Genomic DNA, 16,488 nt, shown 5'->3' with positions numbered 1-16,488 from the left:
CAGGAAGGAATCCATATCTACAAAGTAACCGTTAACAATAATCTACTTTAATGGCAATATGACAATGCAATACAATCATTACAATACAACATGATATATTATAGTTATATTGTAATTAGGGCCGGGACTCGATTAAAAAAATTAATCTAATTAATTAGAGGCTTTGTAATTAATTAATCGAAATTAATCGCATTTTTAATCGCATTTTTAATCGCATATAAATATTTGACCTGAGAACAGTGAGAAGCAATTTTTTTCACATGGATTTTAGTATACCATTAGGCGCATTCACACCGCAGTACTTTTCCCACAAAGGTTCATGAGAACTTAGTTCATGAGAACAAATGAAGCCGCTGACGTCACTTCTTCTTCTGCTTTGGGTTTACTGGCAGGCCGCAAACCACTTCACGGCGTATACTGCCGCCCAAAGTCCCCGGCCGGAAGTCCCCGGAGTTGGGGACTGGCTTCAGTAGAAGCTGCTGGGAGTCCCAGCAGCTTCTACTGAAGCCTTCCGAGTAAATCGCCAGAACGCCGATACCTCCTCATCTCCACCGCTCCCATGTTTTATTTTGTGTTGCCATAAGTTAGTCTCTCTGCGTTTCTGTGCTGGGCTAATGCTAATAATGCTAATGCGAGGATAATAAAATGGCGGCTTCACCAAACTTTTTGGGAGTTTTACGGGGCGTGGTTTGCAATCCGCCCAGCCAATCAGAAATATAGCTCTTTTCTCACAAGAGAGCCGTACGAAAGTCCCTGCTCTCTAGCAGCTCTCTGCTCTCTAGCAGGGACTTTCGTGGGGGTAAAAAGGTTCTCATGAACTAATTTTAGTACCGGCTCTTTTTGGTGTGAACCATAGACTGTATGGTGTGAACGCGATAAAAGAGGCTAACGTCCACGCTAGCTTCCACGCTAGCTGCTATATGTTTTGCATTGAGGTGATACTTGAGGCTTGATGTGCTGCGGTGATATGCGAATTCCTTTTTGCATAATTTGCACACAACCGTGCTCTTATCAACGCTTCCATCCGTCCGTTTTTTAAAACAACATTTCCCACTGTTGTTCACTGTGGTTTGTTGTTGTCTGAAGTCATGAACGTTAGTTGGTGCTCCAGTATAATCGGTAAGCCTGAAACTCATCCAGTGAGAAACGTTCCGCGGTGCAAAAATAAGTGCGATTAAAATGCGTTAATTTTTTTAACGCGTTAATTTTTGTGTAATTAATTAATCTTAATTAACGCGTTAAAGTCCCGGCCCTAATTGTAATGCTTAAGGAGTAATGCCGGCTTACTCCTGCACTGGTTCGCATACTGCAGAGCTACTTTCACCCGAGGGCAGCATGTGAAGAAGAGGGCGAACGCCAGGGATCCACCGGATATATACCAGAGTAAGAAGGAGGGGTTTGGTGTTAGGTCAGCTGGTCATCTTTTCAGGTCATCTCATTGGGAGACGCAACGCTGGCCAGCAGGAAACCAAACAGGCTCACTTTACAACAAAAGGTCTCAAGGCCTGCATACCTACACCTCCCCCACAGAGCAATAAAACCCTGTTTACTCCAACCAGCCCAGAATGTTTATAGCCATTTGTAGTCCTTACATTTATGAAAGGATAAAACAGAGAAATCAATATAAAACACAAACACAGGTATTGTTTGAACAGTATTCACTTAACTGCTACTATTGATAACCACCAGAGAAACCCAAGGGACCTCTCTTAACATCACAACCACTGTAGCTCGTTCTAAGTTGAATGCAAATCAGGACATGCTCTCACCTTCCCCCATCTTCCTTTGTCCTCAAAAACACATGTCAACAGGCCCCATATCCAGCTCACAGTTTTACCCAAATTATTCCCATTTTAAGCTTATCCATAGTTTGCTAACATGAATAAATACAAATATAACTCTACAAATCCCCCTTTTTATCTCCTTCTCCAGAGATAAACTTAGACAAGGCATTTTGAAATATACCCACTGTCATTCTTTTCTACTGTGTCCGTAAATCCATCCGAAGCTGGTATTTAGAGTACTTGAAACCTTCATGGAGACAGAACACCACTTTCCATGGCAGTGAAGGAACCATGAGGGGGTAGCTGAGTGCTAGAATCATCAGCCCCCCCCCCCCTCCCCCTCCCTCGGAGGAATAGCCCACAAGGACAGCTAATAGGGAGGGGGAGATGCAGCTTTCCCTTCACGGGTAGAACTGATCAGAGCGAAGTAGACTCCTCTGCTGCCTCGACAAGTTCCCTGTGCCGTCCTGGCTTGCCGTGTCTTTGTCCCCCCAATCCGCTGACAGCAGCTTCTGGGCTGCCTGCTAGAGAGATGTCTTCCTCCTCCTCGTCCTCCGGCCCGCTGATGGCGGCTTCCGGGTCGATGCTGTAGAGATGTCTCCAGGGTCCTGCTCCTCCAGTCTGCTGCTTCCGAGTAGTCCACGTCTGCCAGGGCCACGTCCGTCCTGATGTCGTCCCCTGGTCCTAGTAGGTGGTTTCCCCGCCAAACACTGGCTCCCGTGGTACGAGCTGTCCCCCTTTTCTCCCAGGCAGACGGCATAAGAGGTCCGCTGGGTCACTCGGTCGGGGTCGGAGAGCCTGGGGTTGAGCCACTTTGTCCTGATGACTTTCAGCCAGACGAACTCTGCTGTCGGCCTCGTGCTTCTCGGGTCCCCCTTTTGGCGCCAGCGACCTGTGTGGAGAAATCTGATACAACTCCCTCAAGCCTACGCTCAGCTGTTTTGACCCACTTGGAGCCTGTTGGTGGGGTGTCTTGAAACAACAGCCGTCTGTGAACAGGTTTTCTAAATTAATTGTAGACCTCCTATCTGCCAGTGCAGCTTCAGAATCTTAATACTTGGATTGTGCCAACTAAATAAGAACCTCAACATCTTTAGGTAAACTAAATAACATATTTCAATAGCTCTGAATTTCTGACAAGCATCCGTGTTTATTTTTAAATGAAATCCTATTTAAAATCTAAATATAATATGAACTGCTAATGTTTCTGGTAAAGAAACACACTAATGTTATGGATTCAAAAACAACCAAAATCACGATGCTAACAAAGTGAATGATTTCCTGGTGATACTGCTCTTACCTGTCAGTGCTTAGATATTATCACGCTGAAAAAATGAATACAGAATTCCAACAAACTGTCATCAAATGTCTTTCTATTCTAAATGTAGATGAAATGTATATCCCTATAATGACCTAAATAATAAAGTCTATGGCTTTTACTCCTTTACCAGGCTAGTTACATGATGTTGTCTAAATTAAATTCTGTCTCATTACATTACTATGTTTTAGCTTAACTTAACTGTAATATGTTCTTTCTACATTTCAAACCTCAGTTACTCTAATGTCTGTTAAAATATTAAAAAATTGTTTAACTATCACAGGTCAACTTCTTCGGTTTCACAGTAGCCCCTTGGCCACTGCTTCTTTGTTACCTGTTATAATTCAAATCAATATTTAGAAACATCTCAACCTTCATCAAACAGTATCTTATCCCCAGATATGGAGCAGGTTAATTACATTCAATGCTCAATCCTTAAAAGAAAAATGTAAATTGTGAATTTTACAGCCATGTTGACATTTATACATTATACTCACTCCCCCTTTTTACACATGAAATAATGTGTAACAAAACCCTGTAATGGGAGGGGAACAAAAACTGTCAGGTAATTGGTTAGGGACATAACGAACATTATTTTCAATTTGACATTATTATCATTATTTCCACAGTGAACACTTCAGTGAAAAGAAGTGTTCCTCTCCGTCCTTCAGGCCTAAAAGAAACAGAATCTTCAGATTTTAGTTTCACATTTGCAAACCGCCAACTCATGTGAGAGGAAAATATCACATGTGTGGTTTCCCCTTTTTGTGGAATTTTTAGGAAACCTCTCGTTTCCCTTGGAGCTCCAAAATAATATGTTAGTCCAAAAACATGCTTGGTTAGTTATTGTTTTAGAATCATGCAGTTACACTGATCACATGCCGGCATTCATTCACACTCACACTGTCTGGTTGTCATGTCAAGTTTGGTCAGGTTCACCCCAGAGTCAGTCATCCACAGTGCCTTGTCAAGTTACACTGTCGGTCAGGGTCAAAGGTCAGTTGGTCTCCGTCTTTTTTGGCCATGTGTCGTGCTCTGCAGAGACTTTGACATTTCAGCATAGGCCAGTATCCTTTGTCTACAAAAATATGTCACGATTTCAACTATAATTTTCAAGATGATTCTCACTTGTCATTGGGACCTCTGCCTCCCACTTTTCCTGAAACTTGGTACAAAACTCACTTCCTTCGAGTACCACTACTACTGCAATCCAATTACACCTAATTAGTATTAAAATGTCTAATGATCTATTTCAGAAACTTGTGTACATAACTATTATCTTGAGTCAAAACATTACTAGGATCCGTGTCGCTCTGCATTTCATAGCTCATTATAACTCTGGTCTACCTAAAAAACAATGTTAAACTCTTTAGCAGTGTGTGGAAACTTGGGTGTCCGAACATGCAACAATTACTCCCTCCTTTATCAAGGATTTAAAACCGAAGTCCTATGGTAATAACTATGCCACAATGGTGAAATCAACACTTTAGATTGGAATTTTATATGTGGCTTGGCACCAGCTCCCTTTTTAACATTATTAATACAAATAAAGATTTGTCTTATAGAGTGGTTCCTAAAACTATCCTTTTAATGGTGATCAATATTGTAACCAATGAGATCACTACTTTATTCACACGTGAATAAAAATGTCTTAAAGAATGATTTGTTAACATGATGAAAATATTGAAGAATATGGTTCTACTCTGTCAGTGTGTTTTAGGATGATTATCATTTCACTTTAATAGTTTCCTCTTTACTGCTATTTTTAATTTACCAAATGATTAATACATCTTTCTGTCTTTACGTATTTATGAAGTTAATTCAAGTTATTTAAATGTGCGTTTTGTGAATAAGTGTGTTTATGTGTAACTCACTCATTCCCGTTCTCCTTTCCTCCTCCCCTGGTTTTCTCAAGCCGTGACCCCGGCCTCCTCACTTCTAATCGACCCTGCCAACTCCTCTGATTCTGTCTTCTCTTCAGTCCATCAGCTGTTGAATCCATCCACTGTAACTTTTGTAGGCCGCCATTGGCCCAGTCACATCTGCAGCCCCATCATGCCACTGTTGTTGCACTCCTCCTTTACAGTCTCTCTGCTGTTTTTATGGAGGGCGGATTCTGCTCTCATGTCTATTGTGCCAAATCTCGCGGCGCAGTTTGGAACTTCATGTCCTGTTTGAGGGACCGATGAGAGTTTGCCTCTTTGTCAGCATGCTGGTTTGGTTCTGGATGCCACAGGTGGAGATAGTTCTGGATGCAGTCTTGATGTAGTCTTGTTGTTGTTGTTGGTTCAGCTCTGGTTCTCTGTCTGTACGATGGAGAAGGAGGAGTCTCCTGTTGGGTTAGGTCTTTTTGTCTGCTTGGAGGGTCGGGATCAAAGCCTTTCTAACTCAGAGGGGGAGTCCAGGTCCCGGTACACATTACCTATAAGAAGTCTAGCCCACTGATGTTAAATAAATCCAACCCTTTCCACTCTGTCTCTTTCTAATCATACTATCTGTCTTAGTTGTTAAATGCCATCTAAACAACATAATTAATGTCTACTGATGATATTACAAAAACTCACTCCAAAAATTGTTTCATCCATTGTTACATATTTACCCAACACAACTCTGAAATACTTACATGTTTCCAGCATCACATATTCCACACACTATGAAAGAACATTCTCCATATCTTCTCTTATTTTAAATCCCACTGTTACTTCGAACAATAGTAAACCTGCAGGGCACACCAATCGGATCACAGTAATGAAATTTGAATCAAGTGTAGGCCTATGTCTTCTTTCTGAACATTTATTTATATTGTCTAAATTTGCAAACAGTTCGAGTGTAAAATGTGTTTTGCACAATGTATTTACACTCTACAGATTCTTGAGTTTACTCATCTCCTGGTGCTGTCGTTGTAAAAAATGTTCAATCCCTTATTGTTTTGTACCAGTTTTAGCTCGCAGAAGTTTCAAGGGTGTGATACCCCCTTTCAGCCACTAGATGGCAGCAGCAGAAGTTTCCAGACAAAGGGAAACGTTCTCCCTCGATTTAATATATAACAGACCTCTGGCTTTAAGCTTTTAGCATTGGTCTGTTATTTAAACCCCAGTTTTAAACGGCGACTCGATCTGATATATCGAGTTTCCAGGTTTTGTCGTGCAGGAATCAAACCTCGCATTCAAACAAACTGCACCATCTCCACGCCACTCAGGAATAATCTACCTGCAGATCCACGCCAAACTGCTCTATTTTACGTCACGCAGGACTTTCGTCTACCTGTCGATCAACGTTTACGTTTTGTATATAACTTTCCTAACATAGTAAAATATGCATTGTATATTCCATTTAAACTATAAAAACACTGTGAAACGCCTACAGACAATCCTAAAGTTTTAGCGTATCCAATTACAGACAGGCGACTTTCATCGTCTGCTTACCTTATTTGCAAAGTTGCAGAGTCCTGCTGATTGTCTGAGATGTTTGAAAGCGTCTGAATTCTTCCTCAGCTTCGTTATATCTAGACGTCGGGTCACCATTTTGTTGGAGATTTGGAGGGATAACTGGTCCGCTTTTCAAATCTCCGCGCGTTCCTATGAAGCTGGTTATAATACAGGAAGGAATCCATATCTACAAAGTAACCGTTAACAATAATCTACTTTAATGGCAATATGACAATGCAATACAATCATTACAATACAACATGATATATTACAGTTATATTGTAATGCTTAAGGAGTAATGCCGGCTTACTCCTGCCCTGGTTCGCATACTGCAGAGCTACTTTCACCCGAGGGCAGCATGTGAAGAAGAGGGCGAACGCCAGGGATCCACCGGATATATACCAGAGTAAGAAGGAGGGGTTTGGTGTTAGGTCAGCTGGTCATCTTTTCAGGTCATCTCATTGGGAGACGCAACGCTGGCCAGCAGGAAACCAAACAGGCTCACTTTACAACAAAAGGTCTCAAGGCCTGCATACCTACACCTCCCCCACAGAGCAATAAAACCCTGTTTACTCCAACCAGCCCAGAATGTTTATAGCCATTTGTAGTCCTTACATTTATGAAAGGATAAAACAGAGAAATCAATATAAAACACAAACACAGGTATTGTTTGAACAGTATTCACTTAACTGCTACTATTGATAACCACCAGAGAAACCCAAGGGACCTCTCTTAACATCACAACCACTGTAGCTCGTTCTAAGTTGAATGCAAATCAGGACATGCTCTCACCTTCCCCCATCTTCCTTTGTCCTCAAAAACACATGTCAACAGGCCCCATATCCAGCTCACAGTTTTACCCAAATTATTCCCATTTTAAGCTTATCCATAGTTTGCTAACATGAATAAATACAAATATAACTCTACATTACCTATCAATAGTACTTTCTATAAACACGTAAATGTTAAGTCCTTTCAAATACTACCACATACTTCAGTTAAATCATATCAAAACAGCTTGGTCCGCTTGCTTACCTGTGCTTGTCTTGCTCCCGCGGCTGAGGAGGAGGCTGTCGGGCCCCTACAGGCATTTCTGACGGAACAATCACAGCAGAGCCATCGCTCTGATCCACAGGCACGGGACTATCCTACTGCACGCACTAATATGACTTTACTAGCGTTGTTTACACTGGAACTTTTGACAGGGGCACCAAGGCCACTTTGGCCGTGAATTGCATTTTTTTTCACAGGGCATCACGGCCGTCGTGAAATTCCCACCCTGCTGGCACCATGTCCTTTACCCCCGCTCCTCAACGACGCCCACCAAAATCACCGCGGAGACGCGCACCATCTCCCCCGTCCTCATCACCGCGCCTACGTCAACCACCTCCCCCCCCTGGCAGCATGTCCTCTACCCCCGCACCATCTCGACCACCTCCCCTCCCTTCGAGGGGGCATCTGCAGTCTCCGAAACCTGATAAGGATGTGTGTGTACAAAACACAACAAACTCTTACTGATATGTGATGGGTCCAGGCTCAAGGGCGTATGGCACTCTCAACTCTTTCCAGGACATGTCGGGGCCCTGCCTGCCAGTAGCTTTGCCGATATCTGTGTTGATAGGTAATAGATTAAGAGCGGTGAATCATAGAAACAGGAAGCGCTCAAACGTTTGTGTGAGTGTATCTAATTTAGCAGTGATTCCATGTCAGCCACAGCTTGTTACAAAAAACATGACTGATAGTGTGTTTAACAAACTTAAACTAGCTTTATTAAATGTCAGGTCTTTGGCAGGAAAAACATTTTTAATCAATGATTTTATCACTGAGCACAATCTCGATTTTATGTTTTTAACAGAAACTTGGATTGAACAAAATAACAGTGCAGCTGTTCTTATCGAATCAACCCCTCCCAACTTTAGTTTTATGAGTCAGGAAAGAATGCATAAGAAAGGGGGTGGAGTTGCTATTCTGTTCAATGATTCCCTTCAATGCAGGAAGACATCTTATGGAAACTTTGATTCTTTTGAATATGTGGCCCTTCGGCTGAAATGCTCCTCTCGAGCTCTGTTCCTAAATATCTATAGACCACCCAAATACTGTGCAAGCTTTTTTGATGACTTTACTGAACTGCTGTCTATAGTGTGTATTGACTTTGACCGTCTAGTCATTGTTGGTGATTTTAACATCCATGTTGACAACCCCCAGGACAGAGGGGCTAAAGAACTATTTTGTGTTCTTGATAGCTATGGACTGACTCAGCATGTGACGGAGCCCACGCACAATAAGGGGCACACTCTGGACTTAATTATCTCAAAGGGTGTGAATATCTCTAAGGTTGTGGTGACTGATGTTGCACTCTCTGACCATTCCTGTGTTTTCTTTGAGAGCTCTATTTCTGTTCACAAAAATGTTCAAAAAGAGGTAACCACAAAGCGATATTTAACTGAAAATACTAGGGAAATGTTTACTCAGAATTTTTCTTCCACACTTGCCCCTGCCAACATCTCAGTAAATGAGCTAGTAGATCATTTTAATAAAAAAATTAAAAATGTTATAGATGCCATTGCTCCAACTAGGTTAAAGGAAGTGTCTGGCAAGAAAATATCTCCATGGAGAAAGGCCATGACCGTGAAAACAGAAAAAAGAGAATGTCGAAAAGCTGAACGCAGGTGGCGAAAAACAAATCTCCAGGTTCACTTTGAAATCTATAAAGAGAGACTTGGCCTTTATAATTTGGAATTGAAAAATGCACGACAATCGTTCTTCTCTGACATCATTACCAAAAACAAAAACAACGCACGTGCCTTGTTTGCTACCGTCGACAGACTAACTAACCCCCCAGTGTCAGTAGCCTCTGAATTTCTATCCACCAGGGCGTGCAATGATTTTGCCTCCTTCTTCACTGACAGAAAATCAGACAAGCAGTCAGTGCCTCTGCATCAGGAACAGCAAATGTGTTGTCTCTGTGTCCACTTAACATCAATTCAAACACCATGACACAATTCCATCAGATTAATGATAAAAACCTAGAGGACATTATACAACTTCTGAAATCCTCCTCCTGCTGCCTTGATATTATTCCAACAGGATTTTTCAAAGATGTTTTGCCTTGCATGGCCTCAGATCTACTTCATATAGTAAACAAATCTCTTTACTCAGGTATTTTTCCACAGGCCCTGAAAACTGCAGTCATTAAACCGCTCTTAAAAAAGAATAATCTAGATGCTTCAGTAATGAACAATTACATGCCCATATCAAACCTCCCATTTCTAGGTAAAATCATTGAAAAAGTTGTTTTTCAACAGTTGAGTAATTTCTTGCATTTAAATAACTGTTTTGATGTGTTCCAGTCAGGCTTTCGTCCAAACCACAGCACTGAGACTGCTCTTGTAAAGGTCTTCAATGACATCCACTTAAACACAGACAGTGGCAGAACTTCAGTGTTAGTATTATTAGATCTCAGTGCTGCGTTTGACACTGTTGACCACAACATATTACTAGACCGACTGGGAAAACTGGGTGGGACTTTCGGAAACAGTTCTGAATTGGTTTGAATCCTACTTAAAGGACAGAAACAACTTTGTTTCTATAGGTAAATACACATCTGAGTTGACAAATATGACATGTGGGGTTCCTCAAGGCTCCATCTTGGGGCCTCTTCTCTTTAACATCTACATGCTACCACTGGCTCAGATAATGAAGAACAACAAAATAAGTTACCATAGCTATGCAGATGACACACAAATTTACGTAACAATTTCACCAGGAGACTATGCTCCAATTCAAACACTGAGTAAGTGCATTGAACAAATCAATGACTGGATGTGTCAGAACTTTCTCCAATTAAACAAAGATAAAACTGAGGTAATGGTTTTTGGAGCCAAGTCAGAACGTATAAAAGTTAGCACTGAGCTTCAGTGTGCAATGTTCAAAACAACAGATAAAGCCAGAAATCTAGGTGTAGTCATGGACTCTGACCTGAGTTTCAACAGTCACATTAAAACTGTTACTAAATCAGCCTACTATCACCTAAAGAATATATCTAGGATTAAAAGACTAATGTCACAGCAGGATTTGGAAAAACTTGTCCATGCTTTTATCTTCAGTAGACTCGACTACTGCAATGGTGTCTTCACAGGTCTCACTAAAAAATCTATTAGAAAGCTGCAGCTAATTCAGCACGCTGCTGCTCGAGTCCTCACTAACACTAAGAAAGTGGATCACATCACTCCTGTTCTGAAGTCTTTACACTGGCTTCCTGTGTGTCAAAGAATAGATTTCAAAATACTGCTGCTGGTTTATAAAGCACTGAATGGTTTAGGCCCAAAATACATTTCTGACCTCCTGCTAAATGATGAACCATCCAGATCTCTCAGGTCTTCAGGGACTGGTTAGCTTTCTGTCCCCAGAGTCAGAACTAAACATGGTAAAGCAGCGTTCAGTTATTATGCTCCAAATATCTGGAACAAACTCCCAGAAACCTGCAGGTCCGCTGCAACTCTGACTACTTTTAAATCCAGGCTGAAGACTTTTCTTTTTGTCGCTGCTTTTAATTGAACTATTCATATCTTAGACTGCACTGTAACTTTTATCCATGTACTTTTTTTCTTTTAATGTTTAATTGACTGCACTGTAACTTTTATCCATGTATTTTTTCTTTTAATGTTTATTTTATTAGCTTTTCTTTTTAATGACTGATTTTAAATGCCATTTTCTTAATCTCTTTCATTTTTTGTAAAGCACTTTGAATTGCCTTGTGTTGAAAAGTGCTATATAAATAAACTTGCCTTGCCTTGCCTTGCCTTACAGCTCAAAACATACAATTGTTAAGGGGATGCAGACCAGAGAAAGACTTTCGTCTTGTTTACATTAGGGTCCCCCATTTCCAATTCATCATATCATTTAAGACATATAAGACATATTTGACATACAGATGGCTTATTTAAAATTTACATACAGGTGGTTTTTTACATACAGATTGCTTATTTACAATTTTCATTTTAGATTTCGTTCTAATACATCCTAACCGGACATTTAAGACACCCTGATGCTTCTTGACATGAGAGCAGTTTCCCAGCGGAGTGAAGAAAACACATGAAACTCACGAGAGTCACTCCTCAGTTTATACCGTGTTTTGTTTCAATTCATGTATCATTTAGTTACAAATATGTGATATATCTGAACAACAAAGTGGTCAAAAATCATTTTATTCATTTTTTGGAAACATTTTCATGATCGCTTTTTTCGCTTTACATTTTCATTTATTGTCATTTCCATTCAGTCAGTCATTAAGTGCTATTAAAATGTTAATGTGCTACATATCCACACAAACAAACAAAGTGTGCAATCCCATGAATGTTCTAACTGGGTTTAGATAGATAACATATATATTTTTCTTCTCTCAATTATTTTATTTCTTTTGTGCACTCTAATCAATATTAATCCAACTAATGTTCGGTTATACATTTTAAGAATGGCGTTTATCTTTTTTGAGAATTAGTTCTTATTTTATTTTATTTATTGGGGTCTACAACAGATGCTACAAATGTTTGTGTCAGTAAATGTGTACGAACAGAGGCGGGGGTGTGTGTGGAAATAACGGGGACAGAGCTGGCTGCTGTCAGACGATCAGCTGTACAGCGTAATCAAACGGACGTCGCTTCACGTGACGCTCCGGAGGAAAGGACGTCCCATTGCTCTTAAAACTAATTTCCCTGCTTCTCGTGGTTCCTTGCGTCTCTCCATGCTTCCCTGGTGGGAGGGACTAGTCGCAGGGAAACGACGCAAGTGAGGGACGCAAGGAATCCATTTAACCGAAGTGAGAAGGGCCTATAGAGAACCGCAGTGACGCGTCCTAAAACCCGGATGTAAACTCCTTCCGGTTCCTTCGTTAAAAACGCAATGCAATTTCTCCATAGGATTTTGGAAAATAGCTCGAAAATAAGGTCTGTGGTTGACACACATTTAAGAGACGGATCACGTTTTTGTTCAGCCGGATAATATCCACATGTCTATCCTACTTTTATAATTTTCGAAGGATAAATCTAGTCGCAAGAAGCAAAATGCTAACGTTATGCTATAAAGGAACTAGCAGGGTCGCTGCTTCAACGCAAGCGGCAAACTCTGGGGAAGAGGCGGGACGCCAATACGGAAGTGCCACACACTGCAGTTCATATATTGGCCGATAGGCGATGGCTGCAGAAAGTAGCAATTTCCATAGACCCCCATGTTAAAATGCCCAACTTTACAGCAGAAAAAAACATGTTTCTACCCCTGGCTCCATACATTTTTATTATCGATATAGTTAGATTCCACCTTCATGATTATGAATCTGTGAGTGAATTGTTTTCTAACACGACCCTTTTATTTATATTAGGTCTTAAAGTGTTTGCATAAATTAGGGCGTGGTCACTTTGATGGACACGTACATGCCTCACTGTCAGCTAACAGCAACTTGTCCACTCTGCTAGGCTACAACCATAGAGGCTAGCTACAACGTTAGTTAGTCATAGTACTGTACTTGACCCTTTAGCTTTAGCCGTGTTCGTAGTGATTGTGCCTTTTACGGAATATTGTTACAAATACCAGACAATTAAAATGTCGTGCTGTGCGCTTGAATGTACTAACAGAACTTCTAAGAAGTCTAAAATAATAATATTATACATGTTTACCCCGTTCGCATGGTGTTTGTGTGCTGGGTAGCTTAGCTTGTTACTTATTAGCCAGCTAAGGAGTAACCCTTTATGCATACATATACATTTTAGTTTATGATTCAGCCTTGGGTAAGACTGTTATAGTCTATGGCTATGACGCCCATAATGCTAAACGGGAGCAAATGTTAATAGGGGACCCCAATTATCCCAGTGTTGGCTGCCGGAGCTAACGGAGCCGCAGGGGGCTAGCTCCAGCCGGCCGTCCCGGAGCTAGCCCACTGCGGCTCCGTTAGGTTACCGGCGGTGGGAGTCCGTCGTTAGATAACTGGAGATCAAGGAATGCAGCGAAACGCAGACTTGGTTCGCCTGCTGTAGTATTAGCTAAATAAATTATGTTGAACAAGGCTTATTAAGCTGAACATCGCCACAATTGTTCTGCTATGTATCGGTACTTCTTTTCTTAACGTGTGAAGGACAAGCATTAAGAATAACAAAATATAGCTAATTATCTTGCAGATTGTCTCATTTGATTATGAATGTAACGTTTATATAGGGGAACTACACTGTTAGCAGTAACTTGGTATGCATGTATTTCATGTTAGCTTAGCTTCTTAGCCTGAGCTAGCTTCTGTTTACTTCCAGTTCGGAGGCAACAGGTCCCGCCTCGGCTCCGCCTCTTTTCCCTTATTTGGAGCAGGCGGGATTAGACTCTGACGTTGCTGTCAAGCCGTTAGTGGCCGTCTCCGCCTACTAAGGGCTTCACGGCAACTCTGCAGAATCCTATGGGTGACGTCACGGACACTACGTCCATTTATATACAGTCTATGCTTCAACGTCCCGCCAATTTAAGATCCATATTCAAAACATACAGATTGTAAATGGTACAAGTTGAAGTGTTTGTTTGAATAGTTTGCATGAGGCAGGGTACTTGCTTTGAAGCAGAACAGGGGCAAACAAACTTAGCGGGAGTGTTTTACGTGTTCGGTGTAATGACGTTAAAACGGCCTGGACAACTTCTGTAGTCCTATTCAGTCACTTGTCATCGTTTTTCAGACACGTAAACTCTTCAAAAATCACCAGGGTCACTGCTGATGTATTTAATGTCGTAGAACAAAACGTGATCTGTCTCTTCAATTTGTGTCAAACACAGACCTTAGTTGGAGCTATTTTCCAAAATCCTATGGAGAAATTGCATTGCTTTTTTATCGAAGGAAACCGGACGTGGTAAAAATGCCAACTTACTTCCGGGTTTTAGGACGCGTCACTGTGGCACTTCTATTGCTCTTAAAACTCAATTTCCCTGCTTCTTCTCGTGGTTTCTTTGCGTCTCTCCATGCTTCCCTGGTGGGAGGGACTAGTCACAGGGAAACTACGCAAGTGAGGGACGCAAGGAATCCATTTAACCGACCTGAGACGGGGCCTCTCTTCCTCTGCTGTTCCCTTTAATGTTTACTTCCTGTCTTTCTTCTTCTTTTCTGTGTCCTTTTAAACTCTTTCCTCCTGTTGTGCTGTTTCTTTGTTCTTGTTCTCTTTTTCTTTTCTTTACTGGGGACAGTTTAGCCAAGTTTTGTGCTCTCCAAAAATATAAATGTTTTTTATGGTGTTTTCTGAAGGAGGAATACTAATGTCCTAAGCAATGGTCTTTTTCCTTTAGCAGTTAAAAAAATAAGAACAAATGTTATGTTGAGATTTACTTCAAAGGTAAATGCTTTCTGGGCAGTATTAAGATCATGAATTAATGGTCTGAAATTGTAAATTTGTTCAGCTGATTCTGGCTTCTCAGATGTGAGAACCTCGTGGATTAATAAAAGTCTGTATTCCTTTTATTTTTCTTTATTTTTCTTTCTTTTTGTATTAATTATAATAAATATATAATAATTTATAATATAATATCTCTGTTTTGGACTTTTGATTGGACAAAACAACCCACTTCAAAATGTCGCCTTTAGCTCTGGACAATTGTGATGGATATTTGAGATTTCAAACAGTTTTGTACCAAGTGTGTACACAGTTAATGCAAAACAATCTTCAGATTTATCAACCAGGAATATAATTGTTTTTCATTAAATCGGCTATAAACCAAAGGCTTTGTTTTAGTGAGATAATAAACATGATATCAAAGTCCTAGCATGTCCTTTAACTACACATCAGTCAATTACCTGGTGTACCTCCTTGCATAGACACTACCTTTAACTGCCTTTAAACCCATTGAAACACGACTATTAAAGTGTGATTAAAGTTGCTTTAACCAATAAACCTTAATACACATGGTTAATTATAATTACATGACAGGCCCACTATCAATAACGGTCTGTTAATTAACTTTTTCTGTGTTTTTGTCCCTAGATCTATGCAGCTCTCAACATCTTCTTTGGCATGGCGAGTATTGGCCTGCTGACGGTGGTGGCCATTGATCGATACCTCACCATCTGCAGACCTGATATAGGTATTCAATCACTGCAGTTGGGGGATTTCAACTTATTTATATTCCTACTGATATGCTTGTTTGGGCGGCCATGAATCAGGAGGTCAAGCCGTAGTCCTCATGTCGAAATGTTTTGGGCGAGATACTGAACCACAACATTCACCTGGATGAATGTCTGTTAATGAGAATCAGTTTGGCAAATTGTATGGGATCACTATAAATGTGTGTGTGGAATGGATGAATGTTGTCCTGCAGTGTAAAGGTGTTTTGAGTGGTGGGCAGACTATAAGGCGCTATACATAGTTAAACAGCTCTTGTCTCCATGCACGTGTTTAGAACTAGACTGACTACAGTATCCATTCAGTAGCGTTAAGCCAAGCCCCCAGGATGTGCGGCAGGTGTTTAAGCACATTTTCATAGTGGCCAAACGGTAATATTAAAACTTCCGTATCAGTCATGTGATGCCATTGAGCCCAAACATATTTGTTCCCATTGACTTACATTGGGAAAGAGACATCTGTGAATCAGCATACTTAAAGCATTTTTAAAATAAAGTACACTGTCTGAACATTTGAAAAACCCTAATTAAAATGATTGGATCTTAAATAAAATGTGCTAATAACCGACTACAGAGTTATTTCCCACTCCATTCATCTGATGACCGCTATTTCATGTCCAAATAGACATGAAATAGGCGGGAGGCGGTGTTTGAAGGATCCGGGTACTTTTGCTCTTGAGAGTCAGGCCATTTTGGCTTCATGCCTCCAACGCTGTATCCCGTTCTCTTTACACATCCATGTGTTTATCAGGCAAACCTAACTAAAACAATCCAATAGTTTGGCAGTAATGTCAAATTGGAATCTATGTCTGTCTGTCATTC

At 40.8% G+C, this 16,488-nt stretch overlaps 1 protein-coding gene across 1 annotated transcript in view; it reads left to right on the top strand.

Annotated features, from left to right (window-relative positions):
• rrh (retinal pigment epithelium-derived rhodopsin homolog) overlaps window positions 1-15,629 on the top strand; it is a gene marked incomplete at its 3' end in the record, with an annotated part of 47,397 nt that extends 31,768 nt beyond the window's left edge. Inside the window, exon 3 of the mRNA XM_034233119.1 lies at window positions 15,530-15,629. Coding sequence (XP_034089010.1) covers window positions 15,530-15,629 — 100 coding nt within the window. The remainder of the gene's footprint in view (window positions 1-15,529) is intronic.
• Between the last annotated feature and the right edge of the window lie 859 nt (window positions 15,630-16,488).

This window comes from Gymnodraco acuticeps, unplaced genomic scaffold (genome assembly GCF_902827175.1).
Source record: "Gymnodraco acuticeps unplaced genomic scaffold, fGymAcu1.1, whole genome shotgun sequence".
Classification (NCBI taxonomy): domain Eukaryota; kingdom Metazoa; phylum Chordata; class Actinopteri; order Perciformes; family Bathydraconidae; genus Gymnodraco; species Gymnodraco acuticeps.
This window is presented reverse-complemented; position numbering and strand designations above follow the sequence as displayed.